Source organism: Mangifera indica, chromosome 4, assembly GCF_011075055.1.
Source record: "Mangifera indica cultivar Alphonso chromosome 4, CATAS_Mindica_2.1, whole genome shotgun sequence".
NCBI lineage: Eukaryota > Viridiplantae > Streptophyta > Magnoliopsida > Sapindales > Anacardiaceae > Mangifera > Mangifera indica.
The window spans coordinates 20072686-20095672 of record NC_058140.1 but is presented as its reverse complement, the minus strand read 5'-3'; the positions used below and the strand labels follow the sequence as shown (position 1 = coordinate 20095672).

Sequence of the window (22987 nt, the reverse complement as noted above, 5' to 3'; positions counted from 1 at the left end):
ATAATATTATTAAAAAATAATAATTAAATCAATATTATCATTTAAAAAATAAAAAATATCGTCATTACTATCATATTAAAAAAAAGAGTTAACCTTAAATTAAATTAGAATTTTAATTAAAAATCAATTTATTTAAATCAAATCAGAAATTCCATCCGACTCAATTAACATAGAATCCACGCTTTATTGGGCGGTAGTTGCATGGGAGCAGGTGGACGAGTGATGTTTCGCCAACTCAACAAAGAAACTGGCGAAGCTGCATGCTAATGTACCGATCCCGTCCATCAGGGCTCTACCCATCTCACTCTCACCAGTCCCAATTCAACGCAACACAACACCAAGCCTTCTGCCAAGTTCCGTCTATCCACTCTATACCCTAAACCTCTCTTCTTTCATTGCTTTCTAATCAATTTCTCACACCAAAATCTAACCTTTAATTCACCAACTATTTCCCAAACACTGCATACTTATTGGTAAGTTACATTTTTTTCTCTGTAGGCAATGGCGCAGCCAAGTTCTGATCGGTTGTTGTCTTCTACTGGTATGTTATCAGAATACGCTTCTTAGGCCTTGTTTATATCTTTTCATAGTCCATCCTTTTGATTTGTGTTTTGTTCTATTTTAAGGCTTGTGGGTTCGTTGGTTTTGTAAATTTTAAAGGATTTTAGACAATCCAAGGAGCAGTGATTTTTTTCTTTTGTTGAGATCATTCGTTTTCTGCTGAGAAATGTGTCAATATTTTCATTGAATTTGTTTTCATATGCTCTTAGATATCGATGATACCATTGCTCACTTAGATGATGATCGGGAAATCGTTCCTTAATACAACCCATTTTAACTTAATTAGCTGTGCAAGATGATATATTTGATTGTAAATTATAGTTTATTAATACTACTAATTGGTCACATTTCTTGAATTGTAGACCGTGCTGAAGCTTCAGACTTTTTTACCCTGGATACCGAAGAAAAAATCATCAATCCAAACATGTCGAATAGTCACGTACTTTCTCTGCCTTCGTATAAGTTTTATTATGGATGGTTCATGCAATATTGAATTTGTATTATAACACTGATGATGGCATTGATGAAATGTCTATTCTTTGCAGGATGTAGTTCCAATTGGTCGGAGAGATACTGTTGATCAGTCATCGGCTTTGGCTTCTGTTGGATATCAGAAGATGGGATGTGTATCCAATGACTATTCCTTTCATCCACCATTATTGTACAATGGAAGTTAGTTTTTTAATATTTCTTTTGAAGTTTATTATTTTTAAGAGTTGGCAACATATATGTTATATAAATTTCAACAAAAAATGCCTTACAAGAAATTATGTTTGCCTCGTTGTCTGTAGAAATACTGAATTTTGTTGTGAAAATTTCATAATATATTGGTTGAAAGCATAGCAAATGTTTCATGCTGGGTTGTATGTTCTTAGCTAGTATGTCAATAGAGAACTTAAGTTTTATATTTGGCATGGGTTTTAGGTGAATCTGCTTTGTTAAAAGATTAATCTTGCATGATCTACTTTTGAAAATTCCATGTTTTATGAGGTGAGTTTCTCTTTGTCATTTCTTTCTCCTTGAATTAGTGAAACTTAACTTTAAGAACATGTGACTGTGACTGGGAGAGTCGTTGTTTCGCTAAATATGCTTTCTATTAGCTTGAATGATGATGTTCTTTTCATTAGTAAAAGTTTGGGCTTTGAATGGGATTTTGACGGGGAAAGGAGTCTATGAATATGAACTGTGGCCTGCTGATGAGAATTCTTTGCTTATGGTTGCTCAGGTGTTTAGGCATATTCATGGAGCTTGGATTTTTGAACTGTTTGCTGCTTTGTCATAGAGCAGTTATTTTTCTTATATTCTTGGTTTTCCATCTTGATTGGCTCTCAGGTTATGACAATGCAGCTGGTAAACAGGGTGCATATCTTCCGTATATTAATAATGCAGTCCTGGAAAGTGGTTCTTATGTGTGTATTTTCCCTTAACTTTAAAAGTTATGTTGTTTTGCCATCCCAAATACTTCTTCTGAGATATCTGTTATCTTCTCCAAATACAGGGCATCCACAATGAATCCCCATCTGTTGGGCTTCCCGTCACGGCACAGCTTACTGCCAGTAATCATGGTCATTTGTACAATGCTAGACAATTTTCTACCTATGATCCATTTTCTTTCCGGCAAAATATTTCTCCAAGTTCCTATATTCTTTCACCAACTCCAGTTCCTCAGGCAAAGTTGCCTGTACCTATTGATCTCCAAGTGGATAGCAAAAGATCTCATCTGAGACCTAATTACGTGGCTCCACTGGGATCTTCTAGTAGGGGAACAAACTCTTTTGGAAACTCTGATGGGCTTGCTTTGTTGCACCAAGGGTTTGAGGGATCTGAAGTTGGAGGATTGTGGTCAGATTGGTTGAGCCCCTCAGATGGGAAGAGTTGCATGCTTCAATTGTCTTTGCCACCAACTTCTCTGGAACCAATTGGGTCACTGGAGGTGTCTCAGGATGATTTTGGACTAGTTTTCTTCCTTATGCACATCTTCACAAATCTTTAAAATACTATCTGCCATTTTTTGGAGATTTTGTTGCTTCAAAAACTAGATTGAGAATGCTTTTGAACCTGTCCCAATCTGTGTGTAATTTACTATGCTATGATGGAAAGAGAGAGAGCTTCAAACGAGTTGAACTGTGGCTTTGAGGAACCTCTGATCAGTGACATAGCATATTATCTATAAGTTGATAAATATATAAAATAGTTCTCTAGTCACGACCAACCTGACATAATTATATCAGGACCATGGTTAATAACCGTTGAATACTTATCTGTAAAGTATCATTTCAATCCAATGAGTGAATCTAACAATATTAAAAAATAGTCCCGATATGATTATATTTGGACTGTCCTGACTAGGATATGTGTGTATAAAAAAAAATAAAATATATATATATAATGTGCTTTTAATGCAATGGTATAACTGATTTTATATTTCAAGAATGTGCTAGCAGTTGCTAGTCCCACATATAAAGTTTGTGGTAGAGACATTGTTTCAATAACTGTCAGAGCCATCTGATTCTTGCTCTAAAACCTGATTATCATTTACTTATTGGTATCAGTTGGTCCAGATTTAAACTTTTCCTTGCATACCATATTTCACAATTATGTCATGTTTATATGAATGTTCTAACAATGAAATCATGTGCTGGCTTCTCTACAGAAAGGATCATTTTACGGCTTTGGATCTTGTTCAGGCTCCAGCTACACAGGTTACTCTCACCGTCAAAGTGATCAAGCCTCTGATTATGGAAGTCTCTCCACTTCTAGCATCAGAATGGATGGTCAAATCTGGCCCACTCTCACTGAAGCTAGACAATGGGGAAGATGCAATGACTTCTCTTGTAGCTGTAGTGTCACACTTGATATGCTAAGTGAGCAAAATAGAGGACCAAGGGCATTTAAGCCAAAAATTTGGACCACAGTAAATGGGTCTGCTGTTGGTAATAGCAAGAATTGCATTATTGGTGACCTTCTTGGGGACTCTTACAACAGATCGGATTTTATCACCAGCTACAAAGATGCAAAGTTCTTCATCATTAAATCTTATAGTGAAGATAATGTTCACAAAAGCATAAAATATGGTGTCTGGGCTAGCACCCCAAATGGAAACAAAAAGTTGGATTATGCTTATCATGAAGCAAAGGAGAAAGATGGGATGTGCCCAATTTTTCTGTTATTTTCGGTATTTTAACCAGCTCCTACACAAAATGTTTAATACATGTTTCCGTGGTTGGTTTCATGGTTGTTGATATATGGTTCATTCAATTTGGAATAACTTCTCTAATCTGCTATAATCACTGATGGTTAAAAAATACTTCAACACTGACGGGCATGAGGATTGTTGAAGGGATGTAGTGATGCAATGTTTTTTAATAATACTATCATTGCCTAATTTTCCCGGCTTCATACCTCTGCAAACGTTTTTCTGCAGCCCATTCATCATATTTGTGGTGTGTTGGTGGCCTTTCACAGAGATACATGCACATACCCAATAGTCATACACATTGCATACATGCTTGTAGATTAATATTATATCTCTTTTTACCTATTATTGTCATATGAAAGCGAAAAATTTCCCTGGTGCATGTCTTGTTTCCTTCAATCCTGCTCTTTTTCCACCAGTTTTTTTTTTCCTTTTTGGTTGATTGTTTCCTGTATTGAATAGATCAAATTCAAATCTTCTTCTTTATTTTTAACAATTCTAGCAAATTATATGAGGAAGGTCTCACTGCTAATCTCTGTGGATTCATTTCTTCTGTAATCACTCATTGATTTAACATTCTCATTCACCATAAGAACTGTTTATTTTAGAAAGCACATACAACAACTTGGGGTTGTTTTATGATCTCTCATTTTGCACTTACAATCATATGCAGGTGAATGCTAGTGCCCAGTTTTGTGGTGTGACAGAGATGGTGGGACCTGTAGACTTTGACAAGAATGTAGATTATTGGCTGCAGGATAAGTGGTCTGGACAGTTCCCTGTTAAGTGGCACATAATTAAGGATGTTCCCAATAGTCAGTTTCGCCACATTCTACTTAAAAATAATGAGAACAAACCAGCAACTAATAGTAGAGACACTCAAGAGGTAAGAGCTTATTATGACTCATGCTTGATTCTAATTTTTTGGTACTGTGACAAAGGATAACCTTTAGCTGCATACACTTTGTTTGAAGTTTCCAAGTTAGGCTAACGGCTCTAATTGGTATTAATGCACATTATTAGTATGTACTTTCATTTAAAAAGCATGCCAACCCTTCTGGCTGTTAATACTGCATCTATGCGGTATGTTGAAAGTTGAGATATTACTGTACAAAGTACATAATTTGACAGTGAATTCGCTGCTCTATCCGGATTATTTCTGCATGGATCATACGTCTGCATTTATGTTCCTGAAAGTGTGAAAAGATGAATCTGAGTAACATAATACTGCTCTGAAAACTGATTTTAGAATCTCAGTAACATAGTTCTCTATAACATCCTTTATCTCTGTAACATTTTTTTCACTGGCTCAATGTTTCAGGTAGAAATGGAACCGGGAATGGAGATGTTAAACATTTTTAAGAACTATGAACCGTATTCTTCCATCCTAGATGATTTTAGCTTTTATGAGAAGCGGCAGAAAGCTATACAAGAAAGGAAGGCAGGACCTCAAGTAATTCTTATGGCTTCTCCAGTTGCAGTTAGTGAACAACAAATTCTGGTTTCACCTTCTGCAGACTCCGTAAAGAGAATGTCTAAGAGCTTTGTTGAAGCTGTGTCATTGACTGAGCACGAGAAAGAACATTCAGCTGCTGGGAAGGTTGTTTTGTCCGCAACTACCTCTGTGGCCCATGGAAGTTAAGCTATGACAGTTTCCATCAAACGTATCCGATAGGTGGGAACTTATCTTCTCTGTGATTTCAATAGAGACACCATGCTGCATATATAGAATAATACAATATATACAAACAAAATTTACTAATTTATTCTTTTAAACTGATGTGATAGTATATAATTGGATGATTTTAAAATAAGAAAAAAATAGTAAAACAATCACATCACAAACTGAAATGTTGCCACATTAATTTGTATAGATAAATTCATATATATTCTGTTGATGTTCACATTCTTATTTTTTCTGCCACAAAAGTTTCAAGAAGGGTTCATAGTTCTCAATGGTTTTACATGAAGATCCTTTTGATTGTTTCCTAAGACAAGGTTAAATGAAATTTATATACGCCCCGATAGGTTTTATATAAAGCCATGGGTTCATTTATACCTTCAGTAAAGATCTCCAGCTTGTGGAGTCCATCAAGTGAAGGAGTTTGTACAGTTTGATTTCGTTTCTCATTATCTTGAGGCCTCCTACAAGAATTAGAATCGAATTTGAGCCAAACTGACTTGGTCTGAGGTTGGTGTTAAGCTCGAATAAGTTAGATTCAAGTTCAAGTTAAACTAACTCGAATCCAATGAATCATCAACATATTTATCTTTTTCAATAATTTCTTACCTCTAATGCTTTTCAACAATTTCTCTAATGATTTCATTGAAGCTCACATTCTAGATCGAATTTAACTCTGAACTTTATAGATTCGAGTCAAGTTCAAACCAACTCATACCCTAGGCTTAGTTTAAGTCCACCCCTCAATTGAATATTAGCACAATAGCTTGACAATATCAAAGGAAATTGTGATTCCGACGGCCAAAATATTTGGCCTTTTTCCTCGATTAGTTTTGGGCAATTTCACCCATTGACTCGAGGAAAATTGAGGAGCTCAAGTCTCCCTCTCTTTTTTTTTTTTTTTTTGTTTTTCATATTTTCGAAACAACTTTCTGAAAAATCATTGATGTCCTCTCAATTAGATCCTAAATACGCTTATTCAGGGACAAGCATTTCTTGAACATCGCAATTCATATTACATAAAATATGAAAGCCTTGACCAAGGTGCGAAAGCTACAAAAAGATCCCATAAACTGCATAGATAGATAATGTCTCTAAAGTCAACAAAGACGAATACAAAGCATTAAATCTTGAGCTACCTGAATCAAGAAAACATCACGATGAAAGCAACAACACACTAGAGTCTTGACTGTCCCATGAGGGTAATTTTCAATCCCATTTAGAAAACAGAGAGTCGGACCCAGTGATGACTAATGCAAAGAAAACGACGACCACAGCTACCACCAAGGTTGGCCAAACAAGATATGGTCCATTTTTGTACCCATTTGAGGTAGAATCAGCTTTGTCTGGCGATGATGTCCCTCCTGTGGTTGCAGGAGCTGCTGTTGTGGATGCATTTGTGAAGATAGCCGCATCTGGAGAGCTTGGAGATAGACCTAAAAGCTCTGTTCACACCAAACGTATAATACAATATTAGAAACAAAAATGATGTTCAGTCTCTGTAATCACACAGATTACATGTCTTTGTGTACAAAATTATCAGATAGCACTGCAACTGAAAGAAATAGGATGGTGAAATGAAATATGACAAAATTTCCTAATCAAGTAAACTTTACTAAAAATACAAGAGACAGATATATAATTTTTTCGGCGCGTTATCTACATATTTTTCCTCAGTTACTACAGGATTAATTCAGAGATGGGTCATGATTTTCAACTAGATAGCAGCCTTCAAGCACTCACCATTTTCAACGTGCTTAACAAAGCATGTAAAGTTTCAGCATACAAATATGCATGCAAACCCATCAAAGTTGAATCTCAGTTCTAACAAATGCAGTAAAAGAATCAGACATTATTATAAAAAAACAAGTAATAAATAAATCTTTGGGTAGACAAAACCTACTGGGGCAGTTACTGATGCTAGCGTTTTGAATTTGACAGGCAGTGGGAAGCTGAAGCAACTTATCCTCCTGCACGCCTAAGCTCTTTAGCGCGTCAGCTCCGCTATGACTTTGCTGGATGATATAACACAAACACTTGGGCTTGCTGTCTTTTATATCTTTTATCGAAGTGCAACAATCCTTCGATGGCGTTGGGCTCTTCCCTTTAGCATAATCCAAACATATCATCATCTTCTGAAACACATCGTTGCACTCCTCCGCTGTCGTATCAGCAGCATCACTCACAACTGAACCACAAACAAACAAACAGACTAAGAAGCCGAAAACAAACACACTTCTCTGAAGCCTCATTTTCTTCATCATCGTCAAGCTTTGAATTTGAACTTGGTGTGAGAAAGGAAGGCTAGCCTCCTGGTGTTTAGAAATAGCAAGGAAAGGCGTGAAACTATGTGCAACACCTGTCTTCGCTCAGAAGTTATATTAATGGTGGTGCTGGTGCAGTTGAATGTTGGAGTTTACAATCTAGGAGTGGTAGTCGCATCATGACCGTCTGCGTTAGTTTTACCGGACCCCATTTTTTGATTGACGGTCATGATTAAGTACATTGAAGTGTTTTGTTAATGTGCTCTATGCCCCTATTAATATTGCCCATCAGGGTGGTTGGGTTGCAGTAATGTGCCACTAAATAGTTGTTGTTAGTTTTAAAGACGAGAGCTACCTTAGCCATAAATGACGCTGAGTTGTAGTACGTACCACGTGGCATTTTTCCTGCACATCATGACCAAAGTTACTTGAGAGAGTCTAGATTGTTAAACTGACGTATGCGATTACTTCAATTTCTTGTGGATTTTGATCGAAAAGCAGCATATTAGAATGTGAACGTCTCTGCTTTGGTCTTTGAAAGAAAGTCGGCTCTTCTTTTCATACGGCCAACTAGTTAAAGAGTACAAAAATAGTGCAATTTTGAAAGTGTGTGGACCAATTAATCAGAAGTTTTATGGGAAAAAGGATAATTCTCCGCCCAAATTTTAATTGAAATTTAAAATTACATTTACTATACATAAAAAAATTTAAATATTTATCCATAAATTAAATAACATCCAAATTTTTAGTTAAAAATAAATATAAAATTATTATTTTATCCATGAACCCTAAAATATAAAAAATTTATATCATTTTTTCTCTTATTACTTTAAAAAATTCACTTTTTTTTTTTCTAGTTTCATCTTCAGTGACTTAAGAGATCGGTTGACAATTGAGAAGAAGTGAAGGGCTTCTTCGACGAAGGACAACCCTTCGTTATCCAGATTTGAACAATAAAACGTCATCTAGATCAACAAAAAGAGACGAAAGATAATGTTTCGTTGTCCTTTATCATCACGTATAGATAATGCCACAAAGAGTTGTTCTTCGTTAAATATTTCAAACGACAAAAGACAACTCTTAGTTGTCGTCATCATTTGTCATCGTATCTGGATGGTTGTCTTTTGTTATCCTTTGTGGTCTGATTTAGAAGATGAATAAAAAACATCAGTCATCGATTGGAATGATGGCTGTCAGATAAGGAAACAAATTCTATGGATGAAATATAAACTTTTCAAACTTTAAAAATAGGTTGAAGTTTTTTTTGTATAAAACCTGAGAGAAAAATGATATAAATTTCAAAATTTTATGGTCTGTAGATAAAATGACAATTTTACTTATGTCTCTAACTGAAAATTTAGACAACAGTTAGTTAATAGATGAATATTTAAATTTTTCATCGATCGTAGATATAATTTTGAGATTAAACTAAAATTTGGATAAAAAATAATCTTTCTCCCAAGTTTTATCTTTACTCATAAGACAAAAAATAAAATTGAATGAATAATTATATAATTAAATATAATTTATCCCTATGAAAGTGCTCATAGGAGATGGATTTGATAATTTATTATGTCAATTCCCATTTTTTCCATTAGATTGTGGATAAAAGAGTTTTTATCCATACTCTAAGTTAAGTTGCATGTCGATAATATTGATAGCCACTACATACATAATTCGTATAACTAGTCTTATATAATCACTAGTCTTCTTTGATGTCGGCTTTGTGAGTTCCGAGTAAGGATAAATTTTAGGGCAAAACAAAACATATATCACACTAATGAATTCTTGGACAACAGATTTTTAGGTATGCAAACGGGCCCAGAGCTATTTTAGGCACATAGAGCACCCATTCAAATTGAACTTCGGCTGATAGTTCTATTTTAACACTAGCCCACATCTTCAGAGGATGCAAAGTGCGGGAGAGCAGTGCCCATGTTTTTTTCGTTGCCAAGAATGGATAAAAGGTGGGTCAGTTTGTCGGGTGGGCTTGGTTAAGCCTATAGTATCGATCCTCATTGTCGCTTGTTAATTATGTCGACAAATATTCAAAATTCAACAGCAGTATTGTGCCAAATTCTTGCAGAGGCGGGCCTTATAAATGACACCAAAAATTCATAACAATGAGTCCCAAAAAAGCCATTTTCTTTACCAATAAAATTAGGTACATAAATACTAAATACTAAATACTAATTTATATATAAATGATTGAATGATTTTAAATTATAGATAAAATAACATTCAATTACATTGTGACATATCACTATTTGTATTTATTATTTGTATACATAAATCTATTTTTTGTTTACTTATCCACAATACTTAAAAATAAGCGAAACTTTGTCACTCTATTGTTGCTAGTCTAACTCATAAGATTGGTCAATCTACAGATCAACCTATGACTTAATTAATATTCAATTCGAATATAAAAACATAACTTTAGCTTATGATATGATATCATTATATATCTACTACCATCATAAAGATTAAAGAAACTTAACAAGCACAACTGAATAAACAAAACATAGTAGTTCTCTTTGGTATTAAACCCATCAACCTATAGATTGACTATTTGATCTAATCAACACCCATTTTGAGTCAAAGAACCAAGGTTAGATTTGCGTTAAGCCGAACTAGAATTTGGATAGTTCAAATTTGATTTGGTTTGAAAAAGTCAAGTTAAACTTAACAAACTCCTTTTAAGTCAATTAGAGTTCAATTTGGCTTAAGGAAAGTTAAACTCGAGTTTAACTATAGTATCGAAATGAGCGTAATGTAAAATTTGTAATTGAGTCAAATCAATTAAAATAATATCATTTTAATACATATTAATTAAAATAACGTTGTTTTAATCAATTCAAATAGAGTTTTTTTAAGCTTACGGACTTGATGAGTCAAACACCTTTAAGTTTAAATTCCATAACATAAAACTCTTAGAAGTTTAAACTCGTTTAAATTAAATTTATTTTAATCTTATATAAATCAAACTAAAAAAATGACTTTGAACCAACTTGATTTGAATCAAATCATAATAAAAACATAGTTTTCTCTAACATAGTGTCTTTCTATCTCCTCCACTACTTTAAAAGCTAAAGAAACTTATCAAACACACTTGAATAAGCAAAATAAAGTAATTCTCTTTGGGGCCGCATTTTTTCCAAATCTTCTTTTCTTCACGACGTACAACGTAAAATTTCCTTATAAAGGGAATAAAGTGACGAAAATCAGATAGCCAAAATTTTCGTCATGAATCCTTGTAATGGGAAAAATAAATTCATTTAAAATCCAGGTCTTTAATGAAATGATTTAATTCAACTGCCTCTGGACACAAATGCATTTGTCCACATGGAAAATAAAATTCATGAGCAGACATGAAATTAGGTAATAGCTATATATTGACTTTTAACTAGTGCAAAATATGTTACAAAATTTTATTGCCAAACATATTAATTTCAACATTAGTGGAAATAAATATATAAAATATATTACACATAACAAATACCTGCTTCCTACTAGCCCCTGGCCGCCTTATCATCGAGAAAGAATGATTGTCTTACGTCAATAAGTACGCACGTAATTAAGAAATCTAATAAAACGGTGTCGTATACATGGACATCCAGCCTTTTTAACTAATTGTTAAAAAGTTGAGTGAATTATAATTTTCCATAGAGGTTTGGTCAAAAACGCTTTTCACCCTTTGGATGCATAAACCACATTTATCAACGTCAAACCAAGCTCCATTCACGGGAAATTGGACTTGAAACATTATATAGATTGTAATTATCATACTATTTTTTCTTATATCCTTATCTTCCTTTGTCACCTATTTCTTATAATGAGTGAACTAAATATCAGATTGTAAATAAGTTACGACTCATATGACGCCAATCTGATTGTGATTGGTTGGGTCATACGTAGGAGATGGATGTCATCTAAGTTTAGATGTTGATAACTCTTGTCCCCCCATCTTGTATAGCACTTCACTTCAATATCGAGTCTATTAATATCTACAATTGTGTCATCTTCTCTCATTCTCTTTAATTTGTTATTTCAAATCGAAAGTCTAGTTTTTAGGTTTTAATGTGTGGGTTTTTATTTGCATATATTTAATTCGTTTTGAAAGTTAATTATTGATGTTTCGGATTAATTTGTCTAGTTTTGTAATGAAATTACAAATTTTCTATTTATTAATTTAATTTATTCTGTTTCCCATGATTTTTGTGTTTTTTTTTTGGAAAGTCATTTTTGTGCATTGATTTAATTCCGTTTAGTAAAATAATATTTACCTTTATAATTTATCATATTATAGACGAGAAATGTTAAAAAGTGTTCTAGGCCATACCTCAGGTGGTAACATGTTAATCAGTATTAAAGAATACAAATTTTTAGAAAATCTAGAGTCATTTTCTCTCGTTGGTTTGGTTTGGTTTGGTTTGGTTTGTTTATGAATAATTTGTTAACTACTACATAATTAATACATGATCACCTGCCAAAACGCTGCGCTTTGGGACTGTAATTTACGATAATATTAAAATAAGACAGATGAATTTAATTTAATTAATTACTTACCAAAAAACATTAATTAATCACCACGAACACCCAACTTTCTTTCCTAAGTCGCACTTACAGTTGGCCGTTCAAGTTTTATAATCGATAACACACCATTTATTTATGTATATATTAATATTTATATATGTATTTATTTATTTATATTTCATCCATTCATTCTCCTTTATAAAGCAGGAGCTTCCTAAAATCTGAATCTTAATAGAAAATAATTCATAACATGAAGAGCTCTCAGTTTCAACCTGAGAAACGGAAGCTCATGATTGTGGCAATAGTAGGATTGATCGCCGCCACTGTACTTATCTCCAGCTTTCTTCGCTCCGCCGAGAACTCCTTCTTCTGTTCATTGGCCGGTTCACGAGCCCGAGATATATCCGATTACTCGGCCACTCCGATTCAACTCCATGCCATCTTCCACTACGCCACCTCAAAAACCGTTCCACAGCAAACCCGCGCCGAAATAACCGTCTCCTTCAACGTCCTCAAGGACAAAGCGCCTCTCAACTTCCTTGTTTTCGGTCTGGGATACGACTCAATGATGTGGAACTCACTTAATCCACATGGCAACACCTTATTCCTTGAAGAAGACCCTAAATGGGTCCAGCACGTTCTCAAAGATGCCCCGACGCTCAAAGCCCACGCGGTTCAGTACCGCACGCAGCTCTTCGAAGCCGATCATCTCCTCTCAACGTACAAATCCGAGCCCAACTGTAGGGCCTCAAAAGCGTACATTCGTGGCAACATAGAATGTAAATTAGCGTTGACTGGTCTTCCCGACGAAGTGTACGACATTGAGTGGGACATGATCATGATCGACGCGCCGCGGGGTTACTTCCGGGAGGCACCGGGGAGAATGGGCGCAATATTCTCGGCGGCAGTTATGGCGAGACAACGGAAAGGATCAGGTGTGACGCACGTGTTCCTGCACGACGTTGATCGGAGAGTGGAGAAGGTTTTCGCGAAGGAGTTCTTGTGTAGAAAGTACTTGAAACATTCCGTAGGGAGACTCTGGCATTTCGAGATACCTTCAGTAGCCAACTCCAGCGACGTGGCGAACAATGATAGTTTTTGCTGAAACGCCGCGTTATGACATCATCGTCGGCGTTACAGTTGTACGTTAAATTATATGATCAATGACCATTTTAGACATGAGTATTATGCTTTAATTAATTTTTAATTAGTGATTATCTTAAGTATTTTGTGGGGCTTTAGTGGTAAAAAAGTTTTGATCCGAGTGGTTGGAATTTGATTTTAAAAAATTAAATATTTAAATTTGAGTTAAATTAACTATTTTAAATTTAATATTTTATCCGGATCTGTAATAAAAAATGTAGAAAACATGTCTGAGTTCGAAAATTGGGCACGAAAATGAGTGCGGAACTTGAGGATGTCGAGACAGTTGTTTGTTCGCTACTGAATCAAGGCAAATGTGGACAGGGAAGTTCCTGTTCCTGTCTCTTATTTTGAAGAGGTGGAAAGGCCATTTCCCTCCCTCCGACGAAGTCCGACCTGAACTTGGATAAAATTGACATTTTTCATCCTAATCTGAAATTTCTATTTACCTGTTCCATTATTCACTTTATTAGTAAAATGGAAGAAAAGGTTTTTTTTTTTTTTTTATACTTACCTAAAAAGCCAAAACAGGATTTTAAAAATTAAATAGAATTGATTAATCCAATCAATTAAACAGCCATCTATTAATAAAAATGATTTTAATTCATTTAAAAACTATTTTTAAAGATAAAATTGATTGAATATAGTGATTTAAACAATTTTAAATGATTAAGTGATATTTTATTTTTAATTAATATTATTTAATTATATAATAATAACTAATTTAAATATTTTATTAGATGCTCAAATTTTGATGCTTATAATTTTAATTTAATTTATTATCATCTAAATGTGTGTTATTAATGGAATTTACGAAAATTATTGCCGACAAGAACATTTGTTGTATTATTTATGCTTCAAAATTGACTCGTGAACCACGGTTGAGCAGCAGGTTGTCATCTTATTTAAAAATATGATAGTGATTGAGATTATTGAATGTTTGGCCATAATTTTTTTAATTTAGATATTTCCCTAAAAAATAGCTTTTGCTTAATCTTTGTTTTTTGGGGTGATTGAGAATTCTCATCATTTTCCCGTGAAAATATTTTGACTCTCTTATCTGCCTCGCCCCTATCCATCTATACGATAACACAAACTCCTCTTCTTGAACTCACTGGGAGATAATGATCCCTTACCCGAGTTGGCGAGAGATCCCAGCCAAAAAGAAAGACAATGAGCTGACAAGAGGGTAAAGAATCAGATTATTAGGTTTCAGGGCAAAACTGAAGTAAAGTAAAGAATGAGAGAAGATATTTATGTGAGTTCCTACCTTGTCTAAGCTTACAAAATTTTTTTGTCTCCATCCTTATCCTTTTACCATTTATTTATTTCAGGAAATTCTCGACTCGTAGTACGGGGTGGGATGGGACATGGATTTTAGGGAACAATTACCTTCCCAAAATAAATATTGCAATTCTTGCAGTAAACATGATGATGGGTTGCTCTTGGTGTGTTTGCTTGTCTTTGAAAATAACAGTAAATCTCTTTATTGTTACGTGTGGATATTAAAAGATTAATGGTTAGAGCGAAGTTTTCATAGAAAAACGAAGTAAGATTTCTTAATCGATTCATAGTTGGAGGGGAGGGGACGCATTAACCTTGTACCAACATTTTGGTTTTCGATCTCTGTCTTAATAAGGAATGTGACTTGACTTGATGACAAAAGGACCGGACCATAGGTGGGTGACTCCAGGCTGGTCTAGGCCCGGGCCTGGTGCTGAAGGCCCGGACTAGTCCTAGAGCTCGAACAGAACCCAAAATCTTGGACCCTATCAGGTCCCAGGCCCTTCAATGGACCGAGTACAGGGGCCTTGGCCTGGTTCAGTCTGGGTCACATTGGCGTAGGTCTAAGGCCGGGCAACTTGAATGCGGCTTAATTAGCGAATTTATAATATAAAAATGATTTGAGCTTGGGAGGTGGTTCGGCGGCAATCTTATATATTAGGCCCAGTCTTGGGCTTTAAAAGCTAATATAAGACTAATTACATTTTAAGAATAGATTTGAATGGAATCACTGTAAGTTTTACATAGCTCAAGTTTGCTCGGTTTGCATTAGTCAGACTTCTCTCAAACTTGAAGAAAGTTGAGCTCCACTTTGGTTTAATACAGTAACTAAGTTAAAATCGATCAAAATAATGGTATATTCATACTTATTAATTAAAATGATGTTATTTTAATGAATTTAAAACAAACTTTTCCAATTTTCCAAGCTGGGACCATAATTACCAATTATTACTGCAAAACGAAATTACAAGGTTATATATATTTATACCTTATTACAGGCCACGAGCCTTCTCAAATCTGTAAGAAAAAAGATTGAAGCTAGCTAGGCTGAAGCAGATGAAGCATTTTCAAACGATTTCCTCCTAACCAAGAGGCAGGTAATCTTTAATGGCTGACTCTGAAAATGTGTATTATCAAGTGTACACAGCACAAAATCAGGTCGATGAAGAGCAAGCGCCAGTCGATCCTCTGCAAAATCCAACCCTGTTGCATCAAGAAGAACATGCCACGAGTTCCTGTGAGCCTCTGAGATCCAGTGCATAGAATATCTAGTCCCATTCACAACCGTTGGATATGAGAAAAGCCCCTTTGGACTGTACTTACATTTCCTTCTAAAATTCTGACTAAGTTGTGACCCTTTGATTCGCAAATCCAACCATGTCTCCGGCGCTGAAATGACTCTTGATTCTTTCTGGCTCGCGAATCCCCTTATAAAATCAGACCCTTCTGACAGAATCGTCAAATAATAGTTCCCCCTGAAGAAAGGATAGCTTTCACCTATCATCAACATGGCTTCTTTGTAGCTTTGCTTAAAAAGAACCGAGTACTCATTTTCATTAAGCCCACAATGTTTCAGAGCCCGGTTTCGAGCTTGAATTTCTGGGATTGAAACGAAGTTCCCTTGAAATGAGTTCTTCTTGGAGAGGATATCTACAAGCCTTGAGGGCTCAAGCTGGTTTCTGTCAAGATCATGGAGGTTACCAGGAAGAGATGGAGATGAAGAGCTGCTTATGGGGGATTTGCGCTTTTCATCAGGGCCAGTTTCTGACGATTCTTCATTGATAAAGAGATTTTCAAGATCGACCTTTTCTTGTTGCTCTACAATACCATTGCAATACTGTGGATACTTTGCCAGAACATACTGCTCTACATATTGCATTTCAGTGGGCGTTATCGGGCCCGACCACCGCAGGTCAAGGCCTGGCAGAGTTGAAATGGCTTCAGCTATTAAGTGTGCAGGAATCACAGTATGCGCCTTCTGTTTTCATTGTAAGTTACAGTTTAATCAAATTATAAAAGGCAACAAAGATCAAACAAAAGATACAATTTACCTTAATGATCATACTGCTAGGTCTGCTAGTTTTATTAGGCGATCTGGGTAGAGAAGTTGAAGTCGATTCTTCAAGTTTGCCTTCAATAAGATCCTTAATTTCCATATGGGCAATTAACCTTTTTTATCAGAAGATGCAGATTCAAGAAAAATCTTTTGAAAGGAAACAGGCAAAACGCAAATTTTTTTACCTTAGAATCTCCATGAAGAATAAACTTTTCTGCCATGCTTCCCAACATGTTACAGAACAAGAAGAGACTGAAGTAGGCTTCTATGGTGAAGAAGAAGAAACAAAGAAAGACCAGCAAATGTGGAGATGAATCGGGCTCAAATTAAGGTAATAAAGAAATTAAAAGCGTCAGGACAATGAGAGAATTGCCCAGAAGTGACGACATCAGTGCCCTGCATAGTCAGCTATGAAAAATGATTCATATAATTATTCTAAGCTTTTACTACAATTAAAATAAAATTATTGGGCCCAGTAACTGGTTCAATATCAGTTTCAAGGATTATGGAGCCATTTACAAATAGAAATATGGTCAAACACGAATTATCTGTATGGAGAACCCCTGTTAGTCTTTTGGAAATGGTCATTTCCGGTCAAATATCATTCTCTTATAACTTTAAATTTTTCATCACTCCTAAATATTAGTATTGATCGGTACAAGGTTATTCGATCCAAGCCGTAGTTAAGATCAATTTGAATTCAAATTAAATTTATAATGTTTAATACAAGTTTGAATTGATATATAATATTATTAAATAATTACTAAAAAAAGAAATAATATCGTCAAAAGAATAAATAATGGTTTTTATAAGATAAATAATATCATTAGATAAAAAAATAAATCAATCTTGATTTAAATTATCAAATTAGAGTTTTAATTCGAAATCGAACTAAACAATGATTTAAACCGAACCAGCTGAAATGGGATCCACCCCTCAAGCACTTTGAGCTAGGAAGGATGATTGGTAGAGTTTGTTTCTTCGCTAGGCAAATGTATATAAAAATACATGTATTTCGTCAGTAATTGGAAAATTGCAGAAATAAACAATAATCGCAACTGTGACTGGAGATGCTGTGCACCAAATCGTCAACTAATATATAAAATTACGAGCAGATGGTGACTGGCTGAGCAATAGTACGTACATACATACTAAGAGCAGCATCAAATTGACATGAAAAATTGGGAATCTTTCTCGTAGGAGAAGGACTGGTCATTTAGTCAGCCCATGACGTATTGGCATTGCTTATAAAAAACAGCATGCTCGATGGCTCCCGCTACTTCCATACAGAATTATACAATAATTAAGAGCATAATTTTTCACTCACAGTCATGGATGACCCAACCCGAAGCTACGGTCATGGTCTGAGACTCTGAGGTCCCACGCCGCTCTTGCAGTCGCATCACCTAACCCGTGTGCGTGTATGCATGCGTCACAAATGTGGAAAATCATTAAAAAAAAATGGGTGGGAAGAAATAATGAAGGCTTCAAGTGGAGAATTACTCACAAGAAGGAAAATTTTTACCATAAAAAATTTAACGGGCAAGTCAATCAATCAGATGTGTATAACAGTTTCGCATCCATGTTTAGGGGCAGATTCGGTCCATCCTGAGTTTTGAATTAATTCATTTGAATTGAATTCATAATATTTAATTATAAATATAATATAAAAAAATAATAATATAATTGACTGGATAATCAATATTAAACAAACAATTTGATCTCAAATAAAACTATCAAAATAGTACTCCATCTCTAGCAGATAATTTGAACTACACCTCAAACCAATTCCGATCAAATCCTCCCCTAACTATGTTGGTAATTAAGATTTGGGATAGACGGCATGGCAGCACAAGCCGAGTGAGTGGGTATAACTGCTCCGTAAGACCAGTCACTACTACTAGTTGTGTTTAAGGTGGCGACAGCCAAGGCCAATGGCTTTGCCTAATTATGCTTTTGGAATTTTGTTTAATCGGCATCTCAAGGAAATTTTTCCAACCACTATCATTCTCAATTCCAATCCTCACCTAAAAATTATTTCAAATTTAAATATTAATGATAAATATTGATAATGAAAAAATATTTGAAACTCATGAAAATAATATCTCAATTCAAAGCAATTGACTAATAAATAGAAAAGAGACAATCCATTATCCTCAAGGTTGGCTTCAATCTAGGGTAAGTCCAGATAAGATCAAACTCAAGATCAATGAATCTAAAAAAATCAACTCAAAACCAATTTAAGTTTGACAAATTGAAGCTCAAACTCAATTTAAAAACAATTTAATTTTACATTTAATCCGAACCAAGTCGAGCTAAATTCTATAAAAATGAACTTAATCCTTGACTCCTTCACTCATTAACTTCATAAACTAATTTTCAAACTGAGAAACTAGTTTCACGAAGACAAATGACTGTTTGACTATAAATTTAATCTAAAATCTTAAGTTATAGTACTAAAGCCAAGACGGCTATCTTCTTGCGGATGCATCATAGAAAAATGTCCATGATATACAAACAAAGACCCTTTCGCAAGCTCAATACTGTGGCAGTCAACAAAAATGACTGGCTTATCTTTCATAATTAAGAATAATAATCATGAATAAAAAAAGGTTCTGAGCGACCTAAATTCTGATCAAATAACTAACACCATTCACTTCTTCAGGATATTGACAATAATTAATTTTGACCATCCCTCTGCCTAAAATAGTGACATAGGTTAATCAAAGAACATAAGAAGAGAAGTAGTGCGAGTAGAGGAAGATGAAATGGGAAACCATGCAGCCTCATATATTAGCATTCTGTACAAACCAAAAAAAAAAAAAGGGAAAACTAAACTACAAAAAGTATTTCATTCTGTCATCCCTCCTCATGGCATTGTATACAGCTTGGACCTGGAAAGCAATGCTTCCTTCACTATCAGTCTACCCCAAACAAATCTTAAGCAAAAAAAAAAGAATTGATAGATTACATGTAAGTAAGATCTATGTGCATAAGTGTGTGTGTGGAAGAGCATGCTTGAGAGAAAGAGAATCATACCTGCTCACTGGAACTGACTTGAATAGGACCAATGTTGACAGATACGTATTTGCCCCTTGATGATAATTTTTGCCTCACCCGGCCCTACAATAAAGCATGGTAAATCCAAATGGATTTTTATTTTCATTCCATGTATGGTCGGAGTATTATGAGTATATTATACTTTATTCTGCTGTCAAAAGTACATTAGCAACCGTAAGCTACAACTTTCCATTTCTTCAGTATGCTACCTTTGACAGCAAACAACATCATGCAATAACCATAAAAGGTAAGACCAGTTACCACACTGTTAAGGGCTAAATTTCCGAAAAGCAAAGAAACAGAAAATTTATAGCTTTGTAACATTCTTAATAATAATTCCAATCACAAATCAAGCTTCTTGAGCTAAGATGCTAGGTCAATGACCAAAAAAAGTTCTTCTCATGCATATCATGGTATGATTGCAACAATTGGTGAAACCTCTGAAATTGTATTGAATTTTCAGCCTAAAATAATTTATCAAAGGTTAGTTTTGTCTTGTGTTTTCTCATGAGCTACTTTATAGGAAGTCACTCTGGTCAAGGAAATTCCAATATTTTATCTGCATTGCCTGTCAAATCTATCCTCCTTGAACCATCAAACAAAACATACCAAATTCTTGCTCCTGCCTTTTTTTCTGATGCATACATATAATTTGGTGTTGCTCTTCCTGTGATGTGAAACATTTAGCTCATATGAACTGCTGTTATGTAACTTCATATTGCTGTATAAGAATTTCTTCTGGCATCTGAGATAATGATTGTGTTTCCTTGGGAAGCAGCAATTTCCTTTCCCATATAATAAGACATGGATGACTAAGGTTTTACCTTAGCAGGAATAGACGCTAATTACGTGCAACAGATCCAACAGAGAATTGAGCCCACAGGATCAAATCTTGAAGAACTCTACATAAGCTAAATTGAATGTGGTCATATACTTTCTGCTTCTCTCAAAAAACCAACTAAAAATTGAAGAGATTATTACATTTAATAGTTCTCAAAATTACAAAGAAGCACCATTCTTTCTACTACCATTAATTGTCTAATTTTCAATTCTCTCAGGTAATAGACGGTGGCACACAACCCTGGATCCTCATTATATACATCTAACACAATCTATGACTGCTTTGTTACTGCCTCATTTGTTGTTTCATCGGGTATAAACATATCTTAATTCAGATAGCAAAGAAAATATAGCTGTAAATCAAAACAGAATACAGTCTCACCTAATCTAGTTAAAAGATATAAATGTCATTTTGACACATCATACATTTGTACAGTCACAAATATGAAGTGGGAATATTTTTTTACCGTTTCCTATTTCAGTTTCTAAATACAATCTAAGTTGCAACGACAAAGGACAGTACCTCAGGTATAGGCTTCTGAATGACAGATTCAATAGCAACAACCATAGATTGCACAAAGTCGTCGCCGCCAGTTCCAATTGCCGTAAATCCTCTAACCGTGGGGTATGAGTTGACCTGGCATAACAACATCACCACTATGTCAAGACAGAACACAGTAAACAGAGCTGATCACATATCCCAGAATCCAAACCCAACTACATCTATTTAAAGAAAATTGCTAATTTATTGGGATGCACTTTTTTTTTCAAACATAATGTTCAAAGAAAGATGTTCAATGCTCTTATATTAAAAATGCAACAACATCCAGTGTTCAAAAATACACAAACTCTTAAAGCAACTATAATTATACCTTCTGATCCAAGGCCACCCACTCATCAGTAGAATCATCGGTTACGGTACCTCCAATAACAACATTTGTGGTCTGTCCAACCCGACCTTCTGTCTTCGAAACCTCTAAGAGCCAATATCAATCAAGCTCCCAATCAGTTCATAGCAATATACTTAGATTCCACATTACTCAAATCAAATATATTCCTATTCAATGAAACAATAACCAGCCAATCAATCGTTCAGATTGCAATCAAATTTAGGGAAGGCAAAAGAGAAACCTGAAATGGCTTTAAGGACGGCTTCTTGAGGCGGACCTTGTTCCTGTCCGTCCTGAGCTGATGATTGGTTGTCGTTACGCGAGCAACAAAGTTGAGTTCGTCGTGCAAAGTGAAAATTTGTAGCCGTAATTGTTCCATAATTTGTGTAACTACAACTAACTTGGGAAGAAAATCCAACGGTCGTTAATGGAAGAGAAATGAGGGCGCGGTTTTGATACAAAGGCGTATATGGCTCTGTTGCGAAGACGCAGAGCAACACAGTCCTGCTCCTGCACGCCATTTTTGTGATTTTTGAACGATAATTTCTGGGTTGTTATACCTGATGGTTCCTTGTGCTCAATGAATTAACTAGATTTTTTCTATATCACAGATTATGATAAGGGCGCCCTCCTTATCAACGTGGCGAATTTCACATCAAATGACCATTTCAGACTTTTATCTAGGGAGGTAGGCCTTAGTTATCGAGGTCTTATTCGTCTTTTTGTACTAATAAAGGTGGGAAATTAAGGGGATTTCTTACATTTCACACATGAGGCGAAGCGAAACCATTCTTGACACTCTAACGTGAGAAAAATCAACTTAATCCTTTGCACTTAATTAAACAATTAATGATATACATAAACATATTTTATTAATTTATATAAATATTTAGATGAATTTAAAATAAGAAAAAAAATAACATTCTAACAACAATAATATATATATATATATATTTATATATATATTATTAATTAAATATAAATTAATTAATATTTTCCCATTTAAAAGTTTGTTTTATGAATATTTCCTATTATAGAGTTTTAAATGGTTTTTAAAAATATCTAATAACTTACAATGGATAAGATTAGAAATTTGAGAAAATAAAATTTTATCTATTAAAATATGTCAATGAAATGAACCTTTGGTTGGAAAAATTTAAGTTTCTTAACCAAATGTACAACATTTATCAATTGCTATATGTGCAATTAGTGCCTAAACGAGTTACTTATATATAGGTTACCCCAACCATGAATAAAATCTCTTTATTTAGAAACAAAGGAAGAGATAGCTTTTGATAGTCAATCGTACTCACGATCTTGTAAAATGCACCACATCTCGTTCTTATTATTATAATATCATTCATATAATAATATAATATTTATATATTTAATTATATATAATATATAATTTTTATTGATATATTTAATATATTAAGGTTTAATTATATATAATTATGTAATTATTCAATTGTTCAT

General features: G+C 34.5%; 5 protein-coding genes across 14 annotated transcripts; 2 read left to right on the top strand and 3 right to left on the bottom strand.

Annotated features, from left to right (window-relative positions):
• Positions 1-174: 174 nt before the first annotated feature.
• Positions 175-5655, top strand: LOC123213949 (YTH domain-containing protein ECT1-like). 4 transcript variants are annotated; one of them, XM_044633596.1, is made up of 9 exons: positions 175-353; positions 499-541; positions 924-1000; positions 1107-1233; positions 1894-1970; positions 2060-2494; positions 3215-3736; positions 4431-4643; positions 5079-5655. In XM_044633596.1, the coding sequence occupies exons 1-9, from the start codon at positions 261-263 to the stop codon at positions 5397-5399; spliced, it is 1908 nt and encodes a 635-aa protein (XP_044489531.1). In that variant the 5' UTR covers positions 175-260; the 3' UTR covers positions 5400-5655. The 4 variants fall into 4 exon arrangements, with proteins under 4 accessions (XP_044489531.1, XP_044489530.1, XP_044489532.1 ...); XM_044633595.1 differs by having other exon boundaries at positions 2060-2518; XM_044633597.1 differs by lacking the exon at positions 499-541 and having other exon boundaries at positions 175-473; positions 2060-2518.
• Positions 5656-6492: 837 nt separating this feature from the next.
• On the bottom strand, positions 6493-7810 carry LOC123213950 (non-specific lipid transfer protein GPI-anchored 1-like). The gene is made up of 2 exons (XM_044633599.1): positions 7342-7810; positions 6493-6883 (listed from the first exon to the last, which is right to left on the bottom strand). The coding sequence occupies exons 1-2, from the start codon at positions 7700-7702 to the stop codon at positions 6648-6650; spliced, it is 597 nt and encodes a 198-aa protein (XP_044489534.1). The 5' UTR covers positions 7703-7810; the 3' UTR covers positions 6493-6647.
• A 4607-nt stretch (positions 7811-12417) lies between these two features.
• LOC123213286 (probable methyltransferase At1g27930) lies at positions 12418-13461 on the top strand. The gene has a single exon (XM_044632682.1). The coding sequence runs from the start codon at positions 12489-12491 to the stop codon at positions 13341-13343; it is 855 nt and encodes a 284-aa protein (XP_044488617.1). The 5' UTR covers positions 12418-12488; the 3' UTR covers positions 13344-13461.
• A 2131-nt stretch (positions 13462-15592) lies between these two features.
• On the bottom strand, positions 15593-18151 carry LOC123214891. Of its 3 annotated transcripts, none has more exons than XM_044634902.1 (4): positions 18049-18151; positions 16907-17129; positions 16717-16809; positions 15593-16643 (listed from the first exon to the last, which is right to left on the bottom strand). In XM_044634902.1, exons 2-4 carry the CDS (start codon positions 16952-16954, stop codon positions 15708-15710), a joined length of 1077 nt encoding a protein of 358 aa, XP_044490837.1. In that variant the 5' UTR covers positions 16955-17129; positions 18049-18151; the 3' UTR covers positions 15593-15707. The 3 variants fall into 3 exon arrangements, with proteins under 3 accessions (XP_044490837.1, XP_044490838.1, XP_044490836.1); XM_044634903.1 differs by having other exon boundaries at positions 16717-16834; positions 16907-17117; positions 18049-18127; XM_044634901.1 differs by having other exon boundaries at positions 16907-17117; positions 18049-18127.
• Positions 17722-22120, bottom strand: LOC123214892. 5 transcript variants are annotated; one of them, XM_044634907.1, is made up of 6 exons: positions 21753-22119; positions 21494-21597; positions 21145-21258; positions 19761-19844; positions 18247-18329; positions 17722-18127 (listed from the first exon to the last, which is right to left on the bottom strand). In XM_044634907.1, the coding sequence occupies exons 1-5, from the start codon at positions 22030-22032 to the stop codon at positions 18273-18275; spliced, it is 639 nt and encodes a 212-aa protein (XP_044490842.1). In that variant the 5' UTR covers positions 22033-22119; the 3' UTR covers positions 17722-18127; positions 18247-18272. The 5 variants fall into 5 exon arrangements, with proteins under 5 accessions (XP_044490842.1, XP_044490841.1, XP_044490839.1 ...); XM_044634906.1 differs by having other exon boundaries at positions 17722-18329; XM_044634904.1 differs by lacking the exons at positions 17722-18127; positions 18247-18329 and adding an exon at positions 18389-18748 and having other exon boundaries at positions 21753-22120.
• Between the last annotated feature and the right edge of the window lie 867 nt (positions 22121-22987).

Excerpts from the sequence above, each read along its gene's own strand:
- LOC123213949 (XM_044633595.1), top strand. The coding sequence starts at position 261 with ATGCTAATGTACCGATCCCGTCCATCAGGGCTCTACCCATCTCACTCT. Across the intron at positions 354-498 it reads AACACCAAGCCTTCTGCCAA|GCAATGGCGCAGCCAAGTTC; the intron begins GTTCCGTCTATC and ends TTTTCTCTGTAG. Across the intron at positions 1,971-2,059 it reads TCCTGGAAAGTGGTTCTTAT|GGCATCCACAATGAATCCCC; the intron begins GTGTGTATTTTC and ends CTCCAAATACAG.
- LOC123213950 (XM_044633599.1), bottom strand. The coding sequence starts at position 7,702 with ATGATGAAGAAAATGAGGCTTCAGAGAAGTGTGTTTGTTTTCGGCTTC. Across the intron at positions 6,884-7,341 it reads TAGCATCAGTAACTGCCCCA|AGCTTTTAGGTCTATCTCCA; the intron begins GTAGGTTTTGTC and ends TGGTGTGAACAG.
- LOC123213286 (XM_044632682.1), top strand. The coding sequence starts at position 12,489 with ATGAAGAGCTCTCAGTTTCAACCTGAGAAACGGAAGCTCATGATTGTG.
- LOC123214891 (XM_044634902.1), bottom strand. The coding sequence starts at position 16,954 with ATGTTGGGAAGCATGGCAGAAAAGTTTATTCTTCATGGAGATTCTAAG. Across the intron at positions 16,810-16,906 it reads TTCTTCATGGAGATTCTAAG|GATCTTATTGAAGGCAAACT; the intron begins GTAAAAAAATTT and ends ATGGAAATTAAG. Across the intron at positions 16,644-16,716 it reads CTAGCAGTATGATCATTAAG|AAGGCGCATACTGTGATTCC; the intron begins GTAAATTGTATC and ends CAATGAAAACAG.
- LOC123214892 (XM_044634904.1), bottom strand. The coding sequence starts at position 22,032 with ATGGCGTGCAGGAGCAGGACTGTGTTGCTCTGCGTCTTCGCAACAGAG. Across the intron at positions 21,259-21,493 it reads GGGTGGCCTTGGATCAGAAG|GTCAACTCATACCCCACGGT; the intron begins GTATAATTATAG and ends TTGTTATGCCAG. Across the intron at positions 19,845-21,144 it reads TTCAGAAGCCTATACCTGAG|GGCCGGGTGAGGCAAAAATT; the intron begins GTACTGTCCTTT and ends GCTTTATTGTAG.